At 34.8% G+C, this 21,638-nt stretch overlaps 1 protein-coding gene across 1 annotated transcript; it reads left to right on the forward strand.

Moving 5' to 3' along the window:
* The first annotated feature begins 20,927 nt into the window (after positions 1–20,927).
* Positions 20,928–21,392, forward strand: LOC145064655 (putative F-box protein At3g16210). Its single transcript, XM_079012063.1, has one exon. It carries the CDS (start codon positions 20,928–20,930, stop codon positions 21,390–21,392), a length of 465 nt encoding a protein of 154 aa, XP_078868189.1.
* Positions 21,393–21,638: the final 246 nt, after the last annotated feature.

Consider the following 21,638-nt stretch of genomic DNA (forward strand, 5'->3'; position numbering starts at 1 on the left):
ATGGAGAATTACCGATACAAAGTAATGCCAAATTGAGTAAGACTCAAAGTCCGAGTACCGAAGCTGAAATAGCAGAAATGAGCCGAGTACCATACGCTTCCGCAGTTGGCTCAATCATGTATGCTATGACTTGTAATCGCCCTGATGTAGCCTTTGCTTTGAGCATGGTTAGTAGATATCAAGGGAACCCTGGCAGAGCCCATTGGATTGCGGTTAAGAATATCCTTAAGTACCTTCGGAGGACGAAGGAATGGTTCTTAGTCCTCGGAGGGAGTGATGACTTGAAGGTGCGAGGGTATAGTGACGCCAGCTTTCAGACCGACAGGGACAACTACCGTTCGCAGTCGGGCTGGGTCTTTACCCTGAATGGAGGAGCAGTGACTTGGAAAAGTTCCAAACAGGAAACCGTAGCTGATTCAACGTGCGAATCAGAGTACATTGCAGCGAGCGAAGCGTCGAAGGAGGCAATATGGTTAAAGAACTTCATCGATGATCTTGGAGTTGTACCTGCCATAAAGGAGCCCATGGAGATTTTCTGTGATAATGAAGGAGCGGTTGCCTTGACCAAGGAACCGAGGGATCATGGTAGATCTCGACATATCGACAGAAAATATCACTTTATTAGACATCGTGTAGAAGAAGGACAACTCGTGGTGAAGAGGATATCATCTGAAGACAACCCAGCAGATCCGCTTACGAAGGGACTGAGTAGGGTTAAGCACTTACAGCATGCTAGGAGTATTGGGCTAAAGGATGATATTAGTATATATTAGATAGTAGTAGAAACGTGTAATAGATAAATGTAATTAACATTTGATGATTAAATAAAGGAGTATTATTTATGAGTAATGTTACTGCCTTATGTTAATTGTTTAACTATTGTTTCATTTTTTTTGCATGTTTTGACTTCCAGAATAATTGAGTTTATTAAGAATAATCGAATTGTTCAAATTGTCCACAATCGTTCATATGTTGGAAGTAGGTATGAATGAAGATTGTCATGAATTGGTGTGTAGATTGTCTAAATGGTATTAGACATAGCAAAAGTTTGCTGCAACGTTCATGAGTGCTTATGAACTAGTTTTGAGCATTGGAACAAACACCCGCTTGCTGGAATCACCTTATGGAATGTGATAAAAGGTGATCGCAAGATGATAATATCATATGGTCTTAAAGCCAAGATATATGGTTTGTTATTTGTTAATTGGTTGTACATTGATAATGCGAAACCGCATCAGTAACTTGATGTTATAAAACGCATTGTTGTGTATAGTTGATTAATGAATAAGTAAATGCATATAAGTCGAAGTTTATCTGTTACTTTTATCCTAAGAAGGTAAAAGCGACATCTCGGCCGCTCGATGATTTGATTTGACTTATGTGCCAGGCCCGGTCAGAACTGAATTGATGTGTTCGATTAAGTTCTATGTCAAATAAATCGGAGATCGAGAAACCAAATGCTAGACAAATTAGTTCCATAGAATTGTCAGCATGATATCTAAACAGAGGACTGTACGATCTCTTATCTAAAGGACAAGATTGATTAGATCAGAGCTTGACAGCGTCTTTGAGAGTTACGATTGCAAATTGGATTATGCTTGTGTATATAGTTACTAGACTTATCCAAGTGGGAGACTGTTGGAATAGTGTCTAAGGATGCAACTATATTAGGCAAGTATTTGATTCGGTTGTGCATGGTCCTTTTGGGTTGCCTTCACCATAGGAACTTGACAGGATGATTTATATGAGAGAAGGAATATTATTAATATATTATGAAAATAATATAAGGAATAATAATATTATTATTATTTGATTAATATAAGTCATAAATTAATTAAGAATTAATTTGGTGACTTAAAGAGATTAATTAAATAAAGGGGTATAAACTGTCAATTGTATGATAGTTTGATTTTGGGCTATAAATCCCTTAAGGATAAGGGGGGGGGGGGGGGGGGGGCGAATTCTAGGGCTTTGGATAGGCTTAGATTTCGTCTAAGGGCTTATCTATTAGGGTATTGGATTGCTTAGGGCCTAAGTTATCCAATTAGGGTTTAAGGGTAAAACCCTAGGAGCCTTACAAGTATAAATAAACCCCAAGGGTCAAGGGAAATCGGCACTTGTGCTTAGAGAAGAAACCATGGCCGATTTGATTCCCTCTCCTCTCTCCTAAATCATCTCCTTTGCTAGTTGGTGTTTGTAAGCCATTAGAGGAGTGAAAATTGGGACTCTAAAGCTCCAAGAACAAGAAGATCAAGCAAGTAATTCAACGTAATTAAACTTCTAATATCTGATTTCATATTGTTATTATACTCTATTAGCCATTAGAAGTCTTGGATTCAATGTATGTTCAATTAGAGAAACCTAGATCCAAGCATTAGGGTTGCATGTGCACATAGGAATGTTCATATGGCTAAAATCCATCACTTTGAAGATCTTGAGAGAAGAAGGAAGGTAGATCACGAGGAGAAGAAGGAGATCCAAGATCTTTGTGGCATTTCAGAGTATAGTGAGGTATACCTCGACCCTTTTCTGTTGTTATGCTTTAATCCCCTTTGGAATGCCATTAAAACTATTCTTGAACCATTTGTTGGCTTGGTAGTAGCATAGATGACTCATTGAGATGAATAGCCTTCGGATTTAGCTAGGTTTGAGTTCCAGAAGCTTAGATCTAGTACCTTTATGGAGCCATTTTGCATGAAAGCTCTAGATCTACTCTTATAGTGTGCTTTGAGCCTTAAAACCTTCATTTGATGTTATTTACACGTAAAGTTGGAAACTTTATGTGTTAATCAAGCCCTAAGAACCCAGATCTATGAATGGAATGAACTGGATTCAAGTAAAATCGAGTATATAGTGTTTGCATGTATACGACTCGGCGAGTCGTTCTTCAGACTCGGCGAGTCGAGTCGCGAGTCCCCTGTTTTGCACCTTTTCGAGTTATGCTGAGTGGAACTAGTGAGTGAGAGATGGACTCAGTGAGCTAGAGGTTAGACTCATTCGTGGAAGAACTCAGCGAGTCAATGCCCTGACTCGGCGAGTCCAAGGCAATCTTCATGCCTCAAGAACAGATTCGACGAGTTGTTCATACAACTCGGCGAGTCACAGTCAGAGTGTTCATATGTTGAAGGAGAACTCGACGAGTTGTGCATACAACTCGACGAGTCGGATGCAAATTGACTAAGTGTTAGTTTTGAAGAGGAACTCGTCGAGTCTATGCCAAAGTCGACGAGTAGTAACGGGCTGAAGCAAGAAAGTGAGAGTAAGGACTCGACGAGTTAGGTCAACTGAATGTTGACTTTGACCGATAGGTTGACTTTGACTGAGGGTAAGATAGTCTTTTTACCCTCAGTATTATTATCAGTATTTGATTGAGGGTACTTATGAAAATTGTAGCCAGGGTGAAGCCGGTGCCACAGCCGACAGATTCCGGAGCAGTTCTTTCAGCAGCTAGGCTACGAGGTGAGTTTCCTTCCAGTAGGAACGGGTCTAAGGCCACAATGCCGGCCTGATTAATTAGTAGTAGTTTCCGGACATCGGTCCGATGCAGTAGTTAGAATGTTTGATGCCTTCGTGGCTCAGACAGGTTTTGTGTGTTATGTGTTTCGGGTATGGCCCGACTCAGTATGCAGTCCATGTTGTTATGCTAGTTGATATGTGCGTGCTATGTTATGTTCAGTAGTTCCGGACTTTGGTCCGACGCAGTCAGTTCCGGGCTTAGGCCTGATGCAGTTAGTTCCAGACTTCGGTCCGAGGCAGTTAGTTCCGGACTTAGGTCAGATGCAGAGGGCAGGGCCTTGGTTAGTTCCGTTTCCTTGTAACAATAGGTTCAGAACTGTTGGTTCATGTAATGGAACTTTCTGTTTGAAGACTAAAAATGGTTTGACTCTATGGAACCCTTCAATCAGACGCAAAGTAAGAGTGCTTGAATGTCCTCGGAGTTCTGAACTCACTTTGGGAGGTATTGGGTTTGGATTTGACCCAATCAGTGATGATTACAAAATTGTTTGGATATCATATGAAAAAGACAGTTCATTTGTTTATGCAATGAAGACGGGCACTTGGTGTGAAGTTGCTTCCCCTAAACCTGAGTTTACTTCTGTGTTATATGAGACTTTTTTATTCAATGGAGTGTTGCATTGGGAAGTAACTCGTGATCATATTAAATCACAAGATATATACCCTCCTTCCTATATACTGACATTCGATTTGAGTGCTCATGTTTTTGGTATGATTCCATTGCCTGGACCCACTTGGGATTGGCTAACAACAGGAATAACAACCATCCAATATTCTCTAGCTTTGATTTCTTATCGTATGGATGTTGATGATACGTGGATTTGGGTAAACTTCCAGTTGATGGAGCTTTTCAATTCCAACCACAACCGCAAACGACCAACGAGTGTAATTTGTTGCTCACTACTTATGGGGAAGGGTTCCAAATTTATAATCCCAAGACAGGGGTGCGATTAGGAGTACTTGGATTCAATGCTGCTTCTAGTTTAATAGACTTTCGGCAGTGTGTCGAAACACTTCATTTGTTAGACATGGGGGAGGCTGCTTGCAAAACAACTCAACTATGAGGAAAAAATTTACATCATATATTTGGGTTTTTGACGCATTTTGATTACCATTTTAGTCTTTATCATTGGTACAAAAGAGTTGATGTTACTTACTGATTCCTTCATTCTATTAATAAAAAACCGAATATGTAATTTCCCACTTCTTTGCCAATAAAATGAGATCTTATTGAGGCTGTTTTAACGGCTTGACTTTATATAAATTGAACTTCAAGAAGCAGGAATTACATTGTACAATATAGAAGGTGTTGGCCCATGAGTTCCATATCAAATCCCTACACCATTTAGCTTTATTTTTAACCATAAAATGCTCAAAGTCTTGGCCTCATAAGTTAGAGTAGACAATATCTTCACTTTGCTATTGAAAATCATATCATGCCTATATGTCCATATGGTCAATAATAGCACCCTTGAAATCGCTTCAAAAATATATTGAGACCTGTTTTCACACCATAAGTAGAGTTTATACCTTGGAAGGCATCAAATGAGTAGTTCAATATAAGAGTCCATGAAAGCATTGCAAAGCGGACACATGGTGCTGATGGGTTTTAGCCATAAGAACTTTCCTATGTGCGCATGCAAAACCCTAATGCTTGGATCTAGGCTTTTTAATTAAACATGCTTTGAATCCAAGACTTCTAATTACTAATTAGGTATAAGAACAATATTAAATCAGATCTAGAATCATACATTTGAATCTCTTGTTTGATCTTGTTGTCTTGGAGCTTCTAGAGTCATAATTGTCACTCCTCTAATGGCTTAGAAACACCAAATAGCAAGGAGGATGATTTGGGAGAGAGGAGAGGGGAGGGAATGCGGCTAGGGGTTCTCTACTTTAGATGAAGTGCCGATTTCCCTTTGCCATAGGGTCTATTTATACTTGTAGACTCCTTAAGGGTTACAGCTTAAACCCTAGTTGGATAATCTTCTCTTAAAGCAATCCAAATCCATTCCTTAGATAGACTTGGATGATTTTAAGCTATCCCTAGCTTCTAGAATCCGTCCACCCCTATCCAATATGGATTTAAAGTCTAAAGTTTAACTATCAAACAATTGACAGTTTATACCCTCTTATTTAATTAATCTCTTTAAGTCACCAAATTAATTCTAATTAATTCTATGACTTATATTAATCAAATAATAACATTATTATTCTTTATATTATTCTCATAATATATTAATAATATTTATTCTCTCTTAATAAATCATCCTATCAAGTTGCTATGGTGAAGGCAACCCAAAATAACCATGCACAACCGGGTCAAATACTTGCCTAATATAGTTGCAGCCTTAGAAACTATTCCAACAGGTGCATGCGTTGATTACCCCCTAAATGCGAGGTTGAACCAGGTGGACAATCTATCGAGTCTCAACTGCTAAATGAGGACGTTTATTTTGTTGGGAACTACCTTAGACCAATGAGGCTAAAGTCATTCATTGTCAACAGTCGAAAGGTAATAAAATTATGCTGCATTTGTTTATAATAATGTCTTTTTGTCTTCTTGATTCTACGGGCTGTTGGCCCTAATGATTTCTAAAGTATTGTGGAAATAATTGTAATTTTGCTACCTGTATTCTTGTAAATTAAATTACTAAAAGGATTCTATCTCAACGGTATCCAGTGTTGTCCTTACTCCTTGAGGTTTAGTGTTCAAGTCTCGTCGTGGACATAGATGGAATTAAGGAGTATTTTAGGAGTAAAATAGAAACACAATCTTATTGTAAAATAGAAACACAATCCATGGAGGTTGAGTGTTAACTAACCATTTGGCCCCATCATGATATATGCATTTCTATTATTCTATATATGCATAAATAACTAATTGTAAACTAGAAACACAATCTTATTTGATATTTGATATTTGATAATCTTATAGAAATAGCAAGCCTAACAAACTTGGAAGGTAAATAAATAATTAACAAATTCCACTAAATACTTTTTTTTTTTTTATAGAATTCTCGTTTCCTAATTTATCAAAATCCTAAATTTACTCATAATTCCTTTTGAAGTTTTAGTGGAATTTGTTAATTATTTATTTACCTTCCAAGTTTGTTAGGCTTGCTATTTCTATAAGATTATCAAATATCAAATATCAAATAAGATTGTGTTTCTAGTTTACAAAATCCAATCTATTAACACATACCTTGAGATTTGAGAAAATACACAACCCTAGACTAAAACTCACCGCTGCGGGAAAAAAATGATTTCTCACCGGAGACATTATAACCACCGCTGGACTTCCAACTAGAATATATCGCCGCCGCCAGAGTGCTCACCACCATCTCTCTTGTGTCCGCCTCTATCAGTCCATGTCTCTCCTCTCCAGGGCCGTTTTACTACCCTGGGCTAGATAAGAATTTTATGCCCTTATATATAGAAAATTTACAAAATAAAAAATGCAGCAAATTTTATAATCAACCATATAATACAAACAAAAATCATCTAAAACGATTTCTTTGTGCATATTTTGAAGCAAAAACATCTCTTATTTTACAATAATTAATATTTTGTCGCCTCTAGAAGTCGAAAATCTGATTAGAAATGATCTTTTGACAGCAGCTAGAAATATTGTTCCTGCTTCACATCACATCAAAAAACACGAAGGTTTAGAAAATTTGTTTATACAACAAATATTAAACACAAACATATTAGAAATTAAACTCACCGGAATCCTAAAATCTGATTTCTGAAAAGTCATATACAAATCAGATTTGGAGAAAACATATTTGAAACAGCATATACAAACAGATTTCAAAATATACAAATCTGATTTCTTAAAGTCTGATTTCTGAAACAGCTCAAACTTGGAGAAAACGGTAGAACTCACCTTAAATTGCTTACAGAAACAAAAACACCTGAATCAAATATAAAATCCAAGAAGTAAGAAATAAATCCAATTTATAAAACAAAGCAAATTAAACACATATTTCGAATGAACTCATCCAAATATGCTTTCAGAACCAACAAAACCCACATCTGATTAATGCAACAGTGAAAAAATGATAATAAATAAAAATCCAATAAGTTTTTGAGGATTCCACTCTTTTTTCCTGTAATCAAATAGAGTAGAAATCAAATAAATAAAAAACTAATCTGATTTCTGAAACAGAAACCAAATCGAATGAAATCGTTTAATAGTTGGAATATCAATATTTTTTGAAATTAGGAGAGTACAGAAAAACTCAAGATAAAGGTGTCGATTCTACTTATTATTTTGAATCTCAACTATTTTCAAGTGAAATCGACGAGTCTCATACTCTCATTCTATTTTTCAAAATAACTTATGAAAACGAGTTAAATAAGAAATTAATTAGTTTTTTGAAAACCTAAATTAAATAAACATAATTTTCGAATGAAAACACCCAAACTTGATTTCTAAAACAACCAACAAGAAATAAATCACACCAAAATCAATGAATAACTAAATCAGAACTTCAGAAGAAAGATTAGAGAAAATCGGACCTTGAAACCGGACTAGATCAGAGGAATCGTTGATATATCGTGACTAAGTGTCAACTAATAAAAAAAGAAATTGAGATAACGAGATTTGAGAGATATATGTTATCGATTTATGGACTGGAAGTGAAAAATAGAGAAATCAAATCTTACTTTTTTATTTGTTGGCGACGTTTCTAGGTAGGCAATGCCGCATTAATCCCATTGACAAAGCCAACAGGTTTCTAGGCAGTAGGCACCAAGCGAGAGGCGACGTTTGGTTTATCTATGCGAATGATCGAGGATACGATGATTATTCATTTGTTTGGCACGTCTCTTCCTTTCTCACGTTGAGCTCACATCACAGAACAAAATATGGGCTAAGTTTTTGGGCCATTATAATATATAGTATATATAGCCGCACCATTTTGATGCCCTTAAAAGTTTGATGCCCTGGGCCTAAGCCCAATTCACCCATGTATTGGGTCAGCCCTGCTCCTCACAGCCATTGAGTAGCCTGAAACTTCGACATCGACCTCTGCTAGTCCTTTGTCGGAGGGCTTTCTCCACCGTATGCCACACTGCATCTCGGGCCAGTGAGGCAACGACCTCCGTTGACATTGATTTCTATTGACATTGATCTGTAAGTTGCTCTTTTATCTCTATCTTTCTTTCCATTTCTTTCACTAACATGTTACAATATCTACGTTTTAAAGAGTACTCGTTATAAACCTGCACCACTTTTAAGAGAATTAGCTATTTAGCTAGTCTATTATGAGGCTTAAGTATTTTTATTATTATTTAGACAAAATGTAAAAATAGTTCATGTGGTATGCATTTTTATGGGGTTTTAGTCCAAACCCTGACTTTTTGGGCTTCGTGGTCATTTTGAACTAGTTTCATTGCGGATTTGGTCCCTCGGTAAACTGAAATGACTTTAATACCCTTGATTATTTATTTTGTATTTCTAAATTCATTTTTGTTAAGTTTCAATAATTATTTATTCATTTTAGTAATTAAAAAATGAAAAAACCTTGAGCTCGTCACCGCTACCAGGTCTACAAACAAGATACTCAGATTTGAAAATGAGGTCCTCAGATATGAAAGTTATCATCTCCTTGAGCTCGTCTCGGCTAAAAGAGAAGACGTACGGCGGCGGCGTTAGGGGTTGCTTTAACAGGAGGAGGAGGAGCAACACCTTCAAGAAGAAAAAATCAAATCGAGTGCATGGGTCTCCGGTCTCCTCCTCAGCTGATGAGCTCCTCCTCCTCAGATTTGATTCCGTGTGTGTGGAGAAGAAGGAGATGGTGGAGGTTACCAGAAAAATCAATTTAAAGAAAAAATGAGGTGAAGGACACGATGGTAGTGGGGGACAGTAGGTGGAGAGTGTATGTGTTCTTGAGTGTGTGTTCATGAATATGAATCTATGTTCTTGAGTTTTGTATTTGCAGAGAGAGAGAGAGAGAGAGAGAGAGAGAGAGAGAGAGAGAGAGAGAGAGAGAGAGAGAGAGAGAGAGAGAGAGAGAGAGAGAGAGAGAGAGAGAGAGAAAGAGAGAGAGGTGGGCCCTCTTTTTATATTATTAAAAAAAATTATTAAAATAAATAAATAACTATTAGATTTTTAAAAAAATTGAAAGAAAAATGAAAAATAAATACCCCAAGCATATTAAAGTCATTTGAGTTTACCGATGGACCAAATAGGCAATAAACTAGCTCAAAATGATCACGAAGCCAAAAAAAAAAAGTCAGAGTTTGAACTAAAACCCCCTAAAAAAAAACATACCACATGGACTATTGTTGCAATTTTGTCTATTATTTAATGTTTGTTAATCCTAAACTTATATTTATTTAAATAAAAGAATATTATAAAGTTTAAAGAAAAATTAACATTAACGAAAATAATTTGATCGGCTAATTGTCAATGTATAATTAGTAATTTTGTAAAATAATTTTTGTAAAGTTAAAATAATTAGTTGTACCGAAATATAATTATTGTTATTATATTTTACTACTTTGTTAACTATTAATAAATCATAGTCTGCGTCTAGATGGTAGAACAATGACTATTGGTTTCGGGCCTTTCAATTAAAGTGTCCATCCCGCCCACCCCTCCACCCCCCTGCTAACTAACTACCATATGTAACCTGCTTAAGCGAACTGCCAATAAGTAGCCATGCTTATGATGACTCCAATAAGCAACTCAACAAATTTGTTCATTTTTACCCCTAGCCGGATTTTACATTTAAAAGACGGTCACACCTTAGCTGACGCACTCAACAAATTTGTTTATTTTTACCCCATATTAGGAGTTTACCTTTAAAGGTAGGTCACACCTTAGTTGATGCGATGAAGTTGTTAAGTTGGAAAGATGTTTTATTCAAGGGAGAAAAAACGCAAGTAATCGACGAGAAATGGAGGAAGGGCGTTCGAACTCATATATCCTCCCCAGAAAGCCAACACCTTTACTGCTAGACTAAAATAGTTTGTTTGAAAACTTTCTTAAAAGATTATACTTAATATCTAACATGCAGGTTTTATTATTATTATTATTATTATTATTATTATTATTATTATTATTATTATTATTATTATTATTATTTCATGAATTTATAAATGTATTTTTATATGTAAAAAAACGTATTTATTTATTTAAAATTGTATTTATACCTTTAAAAATAATTAAGGATACTTTATACCATATAAATAAGTTTGTAAAGGTATATAAATATAGGTATATGCTTTGTTTATTTTAAAATTGTGTACAAATATTTGTATGCTTTTTTATGTATTTATACATATTTATATGTATATATGTATATATAAATGCAATTTTATACGTATTTATATCTATAAATATGTATAAAACATTGTTACACGTATAAATATGTTAATAGGATTTTTATACGTTTTTACATCTAAATATAGATATATAACATTTTTATAAGTACAATGGTACAAATACATGCACAACATTTTTATATGTGTTTTTAAAAGTTAATTATATATATATATATATATATATATATATATATATATATATATATATATAAACAAACGTTATATATGTATAAAAATATTTCTATATGTTAATTAAATATGTATAAGAATTTATTTGACAAAACTGTAAGATTGGTCCCTGTGGTATTCAAAAAACTTTGGATAGGGTACAAAAAGTTTCCATCTTGCATGGAAGGTCCAAAATCACAGTTTTTCTGGCTTTTTGGTCCTGAGACACTTGAAAAGTCGATTTTTCCCTTTTCGTTTCTTTTTTATATTTTCTTTATTTACTTTGGTATTTAAATAATTAAAATAAAAAATAAAAATTAATCTCTCTCTCTCTCTCTCACAAAAACACAAATCGGTTTCTCTCTCAGTAAGATGCATTCCTCAACAAACTACTTGTCAGAGCTACTCTCAATACACCAGCGGTAACCACATTTCAAAATGGGAAAGAACTCGAAATTCTTCAAATCACTCCTCGGATTCAGGACCACCAAAGCCCCCACCACCCAATCTTCACGTTTAGAGCATAAATAGCCAAAGTGACGGTGGAGTTTTGCGAAATTGCACAAAGAGATTCCTCATCATCGACTCTGGGACACTTCCAAAAAAATTCCTTTTTTTTAGACCTCCGATGTTAGATCTGCGCGTTCTTGGGCCTCTCTGTAACTCAACTTTAGATTTCAACTTCTCCCATAGAGTTGCCCCGACGGATAGAATTTGGTTCAAAACTCGATTTCAGACGTTCAACCCTTCCGGATCAAAAATTGATTAAAAAAATAGATTGGAGATTTCAAGAAGATGATACTGTTGTATATTTGGCCATTGATGTTCCTAAATCGAGGTGGAGGTAGACAGAGACAAAGTTTTGTTGAGAAATCGATATCTTACCTTCAATTTTCATTTCGTTTTTAGGGTTTTGTTGAGATATAGGCTTCGCACCACCGCCTGCCATGGAGGTTATCTCCGGAATTGCAGAGCTAGGGTTTCCAGCGACGGTGAAATAGTTATGGTTTTTTTGCTTCATCTTTGTTTCCCAGTGCGGAATAAATGAACACGAGGACACCAAGGCAAAGGTTTGGATCGGAAGAGAGGAAGGTATCTTACAACCAATTACAAAGCAAATACTTACCTAAGCCGGAGTCGAGAGAGGATGTGAGCGAAGAAGATACAACAGTGTTCTTGAATGTTGAAGAGCAAAGCAATAAATGTGAGTGTTATTGGTTGCTGATGAGAGAGAGAGAGAGGGGGGGGGGGGTTACGGTGGGTGGAGTCAGAGGGGTAGGATGATATTTTTTATTTTTTATTTTTTTATAATTTTTTAAATTATAACACAATAAAAAATGGAAAAAAGAAATAATAAGGGTAAAACGGACATTTCAATATTTTCAGGACCAAAAGTAAAGAAAAAACCTTGATTTTGGATCATCCATGTAAGTTGGAAACTTTTGGACCCTATCCAAAGTTTTTTAAATACCACAAGGACCAATTTTACATTTCTTCAACTTTATTTGCATGTATAAAAACATTATATATATATATATATATATATATATATATATATATATATATATACACACTATAGGTGACCAACCCTAGTAGGTAAAATTTGGCTAAGAGGCAAAACTAATCATATTTTCTAGCATTTGAGCATAAACGAACATTTTGTTAAGTATTAGAGGCTTTTATATCAATAACCCATAAACATAACTGAGTTTGTAGGGCCTTGAGTATAAATAGAGTTTGGGTTAGGCCTACATCCAAACATATTTAAGTCGTCTAAAGCTTTCTTCTTCGTCGTGTGATCCACAGTTGTCTTCTAATTGTTCCATGTTGAGTGGTTTTGTTAATAGTCAATTCCTCTTTAAGATTTTATTTTTTTCTCCTATTATTTTATGCGAGGATGGATACTAAAATGTTTAGATTAACCGACCTTATAATCTTGTAAGCTACATTTATTGAATATTTCTCTTTGAAATTGTATGTTATGATAACATAACTTTTTTATTACTAAAATTTAGTGTAAATATATGCAAATGTATTATTGTCTTGGATTTACTCATGCTCATGGTCGTAGCGGATGTTTATAAATTGTATTCAATGTTGAATTGAATGGTTCCAACTTCTTAATGATCGGGCTTACATCCAAACATAAAACCTATCTTTTTTGCTAAATCTTTCTCCTTCTCCATCGTGATTCGGTGCTCCTTCCTTTCTCGTATATGTTGAGTTGTTTTCTTAATTTCCCTTTAAGATCTTTTTTTGCCTTACAGTTTATATGATTATGGTTGTAAGGATATCCAGATTCATCGACACTATAATCATGTATTGATGATATTTTTTGAAAATATATTAGATAATGTAGTTGAGCATAACGACCACCAAACTTTGGTTATTTGAATATCTATTTTGTATACATAGGACATGCGCAATTTGTTCATTGCATTTTAATAAGTTTATCCCTATCGCTTTCGTTCACAACCAATTACTTTTTTCATTATCTCAGTTTTAAGTTAATTTGTTAATTTAGATGCATGGCAATCGGAAGTACATCATATAACTGAGAACATAAATATTTTATAATTATTTTTTTTTATGTAAATATATTACTTCTATTGGAGTTGTTCATGCTCATTAGTTTCACCGTCAATCTTAGTTGATGAATATCTGGTGCATCCATGTACTTATGTAAACCATCAAGACATAAAACGGCTAGGGTTTTATATTATTATCAAATAAGATGTACAAGATACAATAAAAGGAAAATACATACTAGCTAATTACAGTTTTCTAGCTAATGGGCCAACATAAGACCCAATACAAAATAAAGTCCATAATCTTATTATCTTAATATCCCCTTCAAACTGACAATGCAACAAAGCAATATGCATTGAGAGTTTGTCATACATAAAATGAAATCGATGAACAGTCAATGGGTTTGCAAGAATATCAACAATCTGCAAAGTGGAGAGGAAACATAAGGAAGAGAGATAGTGCCATTCTGGAGACGATGTCGTGTGTAATGACAATCAATCTCAATTTGCTTTGTACGCGCATGAAACACTGAATTCTTGGCAATCATTATCACACTCTCGTTCTCATAATCCAAAGGGGTAGGCTGATAGATGTGAATGCTGATATCTGCAAGAAACCATCTCAACCAAACAATTTCTCAAGTAGCGATAGCCATGGCTCAATGCTCAAATTCTGTAGAAGATCGAGAGACAATATCTTGCTTCTTGCCTTTCCATGATATCAATGAATCTACTAGAAAAGCACAATACCCAGTAGTGGACTTACGATCATAAATATGACTATCCCAATTTGCATCACAATAGGCATATAAATCAAGAGAGGATGTTGATGGAAACACAAGAGTGGGGAACTGATTACCATGTAGATATCTCAAAATACAAAGAACGACTCCCCAATGATCAGTAGTAGGAGCAGTGACAAACTAGCTAACCACACGAACTGCATGAGCAATATCTGATCTAGTGACAGTCAGGTAAACCAAAATCCCTACAATGGCACGATAAAGGCTTGCATCTGATAATGGGACACAATCAGTTGGAGAGTACTTTGCATTACTCTATATAGGCATATCAACTGTCCGATTATCCGTGAGTCGTGCACGTTCAAACAAATCAGAAATATACTTCGTTTGAGATAAAAGATAACCATTTGGAGACTGAGCAACTTCAATCCCCCAAGAAATACCATAACAAACCCATGTTTTTCATAGCAAAATGGTGACCCAAATCACGCTTTAAAGACTTTATACTATCATGATCATCATCAGTAATAATCATGTCATCGACATATAATGAAAGAATAATCCGAACTGCATTTGTATATCGAACAAATAGAGCCGAGTCATTGTTACTTGGTTGAAAACCAAACGAAGTAATCACCATAGAAAATTTCTCAAACTAAGCACGAGGGGCTTGTTTGAGGCCATATAGTGTCTTCTGAAGCCGACAAACTTCTCCTGATTGGTAAGCAATACCAGGGGGGAGGAGACATGTATACTTTCTAATGAAAATCACCATTTTAGAACACATTCAACCATATATATGGTCTAGCTCTGCCATTGTTCACTACCTTTCATATCTGCATAAAAGTGAACCAAAGAGTAACAATCATGATAACACATAAATATTAAATATGTAACACAAGATGTGATTGAAACAAGTCGCATTAATTACTAGACAACCAAAATGTTGAAAATGTGCTAATTACATTAATATCAACCTACAATTTTGCATCTAATATGCAAGTCACGATAGCATCAACCAAAATGTAGGTATGATTATGATCAAGAAGTTTAAGCTTACAGTCTCATTGACCGAACCAACGTCTCATGTTGAACAAGGGTTTCCAAATAATTTGAAAATAATAAAATAAGTCATTTAAATACTGAATCATACTCGTCTTTTTCCTACGGAAACAAACAACAGATATTTTTCGCAAGCTGTCCCCGTGTCTATTAAATGAAGGCTTTCAACACATTTAAAATGTTTTGTATGTGAAAAGCATCATTGAAGTTCACTAGTCTTGATTATTGCACACCCGTCTTGGAATTATAAAATTGGACCCCCTCCTTATAAGTGTTGATCAACAAATCACCATTGTTGGTCAGTTGCAAAGCTCCTTTGATTGAAATCAAAGAACCATCTGTTTTCAATTTTAAAACCACAAACCAAGAAGCATCTCTCCATACCTAATTAAACAACTTTCACAAGAAATCAAAGCTAGAGAACCTTGGATGGTTGTTAGTTTGTTCAATACCCAACTCAAACCGGGTACATGCAATGTAATCATACCAAAAACATGAGTGTTCAAATCGAAGGTCAGTATACAAGAAATTCCTTTATCTTGTGATTCTGTATGATAAGCTTGTACCTCTCCAATGAAACACTCCACAGAAAGAATACGCGTGATATGACACATAAGTAGACTGAGGTTTAGGGAAGCAATTCCACACCAAATGCCACTCTTCACAGCCTAAATAAATGAATGGTCTTTGGCACACGATATCAAGACAATTTTGTAATCATTACTGATTGGATCGAATCCAAACCCAATCCCTGCCCAAGGGAGTTTGTGAACTCCGAGGACATTCAGGCACACTTAGTAAGAACCTAATTGAAGGGTTCCATAGACTCAAATGATTTTTAATCCGCAAACAGATGATTCCATTACATGAATCAACAATTCTGCCACTAGGAAACTGAACTAGTGTTATACCAATGTATCCACGTTTACTGCACAATGGTAACTGGTCTTCTCCATGTAATGTATAAAAATCTGCGTCTTCATTTCTGTAACTCTTTCCATGTCTGAATAGAATTTTTTGTGGGGATCGAAAAGTGTGCATGCCTAAGAAACTGGGGCTAGAATACAACTGCATAATGACTTAGAGAGTGACCTAAATCCGAGGAGGGATTTAGGCAGTAGTCTTGTAAATACTTGAATAATTAACTCTTCACATAGATAATCTGATATTGTTTAGTCCTGCATTTTTTTTAACAAGATAAAAATCAGCTGAAATATATCAAACTATTTGTGTTAGCTTTTCAATGAATCAAATTCTTGACTGAAATCAAACAAAATCAGTTAAGTTTAAATTTGGTTTTCCTTATTCCTTGTATAAATATGCCATATTCTTTATTGATGCAACAATACTGTTCATTTGCTACCTCTCCATGATAGAAGATAGAAAACTTGAAATTTTAGTAGCCATCATTGAATAAATTGATAGGGAAAAAGATAAGATCTTAAAAGGGGAATTGACTATTAACAAAACAAGTTACCAGAGAAACGGAAGAAGAGGAACGACGGATCATGATGAAGAAAAAAAGCTTAGACGCCTTAAATATGTTTGGATATAGGCCCAACCCAAATTTTATTAATTCTCAAACTCTTTAAAGTTTAAATTATTTTCTATCTGATATTTATTTCGTTTATAAAATTTAATTTTGTTTATTTTTTGAAGTGTTTATATATAGAATTAGTTATTTAACAGAATGATTAATGTTATTGCAAATAAGAAATTCTTATGAAATGTATATTTACTATTCAGTTTTTTCACCAAACACACATATATACTATTCCAACTTTTAAATTTAGTTAATTGTTTTAATTAATATATGTTTATTTTTTTTCTTTATTTTAGGAAAAGATTCAAAAGGAGAAGAGGAAGATGCAAGAAGAGCTCGGGAAGGGCAAACACTTAAATGAAGAACATTGTCTTCTTTGATGCCCTTGGTGAGAGCCGCGGACAAGTTCGTGGAGTTGGAAGGAAACCAAGTATCAACAATCATTTAATTCCAAATCAACATTACAAACCTTCCAAATCCAAATATCAAAATACGGATAATTCCCAAGTTGTTGGATTAACCCAACAAATGCAATTTCAAATGCAACAATACATGTAACAAATGCAACAAATGCAACAAACGTACAATAATTCATTCGTGTCCGTAATTCCTTACTTCCAACCACCAACCACCAACAGTGCCATAATTTTCATTTAATCCCAATATGTTTCAACAAAATACCTTTGAACCAACCAACGAGACCGATGAGAGCAATGAAGATTGTGATTAATCTTTTATGTTATTTTAAATAATGTTTGTTGTAGACTTTTTATTTTATTTTATTTTGTTATATAGTAGATCTTGAATTTAAACTTTGATGGTTTGTTATGTTTGTTTAGTGTTTGACATTATGTTGCATATATAATGGCTAGATTTGTTTTTAAAAATAGGTTTGGTATATATAACAAAATTTGTGAAAAACATTTAAAAAAAAGACTTTACCGACGACATGTCTTCGATATAAGTTATAAGTCAGAATTGTAAAACGATTATGACTTATACCGACGGCATGTCGTCGGTAAAGCTCAAATGAAAAAAACGGTTACCATCATTTCCCGACGATAAGTCGTTTGAATAGGTTGACCTTTCCCGATGACAAGTTGTCGATATAGGGTTGCCTCTGTATCGGCGACAAGTCGTCTGCTAAAGTATTTAATAAAACTTTCTTTTTCTTGAAAATCACTTCCAACGACCATTTTCAGACGACAAGTCGTTGGGATTGATTGACCTATACCAACGACATATACCGACGATATTGTCCACTTATGTAGACGGAGCTGTATCGGCAACTTTTTCCAGAAGACTTGTCGTCGGAATAGGGTTTATCGACGACTTGTAGTCGGCATAGGGATAGAAAATATCATTGGTACAGGTTCATCCTTGTAGTTAAGTTTTAGCCAAACATGTTTTTTAAATTTTTTATTAGAAATGAAAACTTCACTCTATTTTCTTAAAACGTTTTCTAGAAAACCAGAAGTCCAAAAGTAATTTTTAACAAACAAACACATCCTGGGTCTCTTACTTTAATTAGACGGAGACATTGAACAGTAATTAAGGAAAATTGCAAAGCCTTTTCTAATGCAAGATAAAAATACTCCGTTAATCCAAACAAAATCCACAGATCCTAAACATATCGAGATCTATCTAAAGATTTAAAAAAAAAATCTTAAAACCCTATTCTCCTTACAACGTCATGCCGTCAACACCAGACACCACCATTCCCCGTCACCGCTGCCCCTGCTATATGCAGTCCCCGGTCTTCAGTGACAACGTTTGAAACCGCAATAGTCGATGCTGAATGCCATCCCTTAACTCATGCCTATCGTCAGGTTTTGTCGTCAGAACCTTAATATATCTCACGTCTTTTATTTGGCTATACGTAAAAAATTTTCATAATAAAGAGAAATGATTCTTATACAGTTCTACCCAATATCCAAATAGCCAAATAGGATACGCTAGATATGACTGAGAATTCTTCTTTTAGTTTGTTGTTATATATGTTTACTTGTATATATATCTTGTGTACTTGTTAATTATTTGGCATTGGGACCCGTAAATCTATAATGCAAAATATCTAAAATGTCATAAATTAATAGATATGATACTAACCTTAAAAATGAAATCACACCAAATGGCCTTTGAAGCCTTTTCTCATATATATGCCCTAGGCTTATATATGCCCTATGCAGACGACAATTATGAACTCTGTCCAGACGACATGTGGTCTGTAAAAAGTCGTCGGTACAGGTCCGTCGCTAAAAGTCGAAAATGTCGTCGGTACAGATGTCGTCGGTATAGCATAGCCAGTCCAAACGACATGTCGTCTGGATAGCTTGACCAAAACGACATCGTATTCCATTTCTGCAAGACGGATAAAAAATATATCAAAATTAATTTTTAAGCACCCTATAGAGACGACATATCGTCTGCATAGGCTGACGAAAACGGCATCGTATTGCTTTTCTGCGACAAAGGATTAAAATAACTCGAAAATATGTTTTTAATTCCTCCTCACAACGACATGTCGTCGGTATTAAAATTCGATATACCCGCAATATTTTGCCCCTTCCCGCCGAGCCTATGCAGACGACTTGTCGTCTGTATAGCTTTTCTGGTCAACGACATATGGTCAACGTTTGAAAATTCTGTCCAGACGACATGTCGTCTCTATAGATCGATTTTTGCCGACGACATATGTCGTCTGGATAGGTGTCGTCTGCAAAGGGTTAGATCCTTGTCGTCACAACCGCAATAGTCGATGCTGAATGCCATCCCTTAACTCATGCCTATCGTCAGGTTTTGTCGTCACAACCTTAATATATCTCACGTCTTTTATTTGGCTATACGTAAAAATTTGTCATAATAAACAGAAATGATGCTTATACTGTTCTACCCAATATCCAAATAGCCAAATAGGATACGCTAGATATGACTGAGAATTCTTCTTTTAGTTTGCTGTTATATATGTTTACTTGTATATATATCTTGTGTACTTGTTAATTATTTGGCATTGGGACTCGTAAATCTATAATGCAAAATATCTAAAATGTCATAAATTAATAGATGTGATACTAACCTTAAAAATGAAATCACACCAAATAGCCTTTGAAGCCTTTTCTCATATATAGCAGATTAATTCCGGCTTTTTTATCTCTTCTCATTTGAAACCCATGGTTTGCCTGCCTGCCTGGCACCCATCTAAATTCCAATGCATCCCCTAATTAAGTGAATCAATATTCAAAGGAAGATCACAAAAGACAAAGTTGGAAGTATGGCTGTAAAGATATCCAGATTCATCAACATTATAATCATGTATTGATGATATCTTTTGAAAGTATATTAGATAATGTAGTTGATCATAACGAAGATCAAACTTTGATCATTTGAGTATCTGTTTTGTATACATAGGACATGCACAATCGGTTCATTGCATTTTAATAAGTTTATCGATTGCAAGTATGACAAACAGAACTAAATAGAATTGTATCACCAATATTTATACATAAATAAATAGGCTTATATATGCCCTATGGCTTTCATTCACAACCAATTACTTTTTTCATTTTATCTCAGTTTTGACTTTTGAGTTAATTTGTTAATTTAGATGCATGACAATTGGACCTAGATCATGTAACTGGGAACATAACTATTTTATTATAAATTTTTTGTGTAAATATATTAATTACTTCTGTTGGAGTTATTCTTGTTCATTAGTTACACCGTCAATCTTAGTTGATGAACATCTGGTGCATCCATTTACAAAAAACATGAATATATATATATATATATATATATATATATATATATATATATATATATATATTGACAAGAATTCTAAACTTATTCAAACAGAGAAGAATTTTAATTGCACCCTATTACAACTGATTTTTATCTTGTTGGAAAAATGCAGATGTCAGAATATATATGCGAAGAGTTGATTGTTGAAATATTTACAAGACTACCACCCAAATCCCTCCTCGATTTAGATCACTCTCTAAATCGTTATATACTTGTATTTTTAGCCCTGGGTTCATGCGCATGCACACTTTCCGATCCCCACAAAAAATCCGCTTCACGCATGAAAATATTGACAATAATAAAATAGCAGAAGACGTTTATACATTACACGGAGAAGACGAATTGCCATTGTGTTTGTGTCCCAAACATGGATATATTGGTATAACAACAACAATTCCGTTTCCTTGTAGCAATAGGTTCAGAACTGTTGGTTCATGTAATGGAACTTTCTGTTTGAAGACTAAAAATGGTTTGACTCTATGGAACCCTTCAATCAGACGCAAAGTAAGAGTGCCTGAATGTCCTCGGAGTTCTGAACTCGCTTTGGGAGGTATTGGGTTTGGATTTGACCCAATCAGTGATGATTACAAAATTGTTTGGATATCATATGAAAAAGACACTTCATTTGTGTATGCAGTGAAAACGGGCACTTGGTGTGAAGTTGCTTCCCCTAAACCAGTTTACTTCTGTGTTATATGAGGCTTTTTTATTCAATGGAGTGTTGCATTGGGAAGTAACTCGTGATCATATCAAATCACAAGACATATACCTCCTTCCTATATACTGACATTCGATTTGAGTACTCATGTTTTTTGGTATGATTCCATTGCCTGGACCCACTTGGGATTGGTTAACAACACGAATAACAACCATCCAAGATTCTCTAGCTTTGATTTCTTATCGTATGGATGTTGATGATACTTGGATTCGGGTATGGAGAGATGC

Source organism: Lactuca serriola, chromosome 7 (assembly GCF_051521515.1).
Source record: "Lactuca serriola cultivar US96UC23 chromosome 7, Lser_US96UC23_V15, whole genome shotgun sequence".
Classification (NCBI taxonomy): Eukaryota; Viridiplantae; Streptophyta; class Magnoliopsida; order Asterales; family Asteraceae; genus Lactuca; species Lactuca serriola.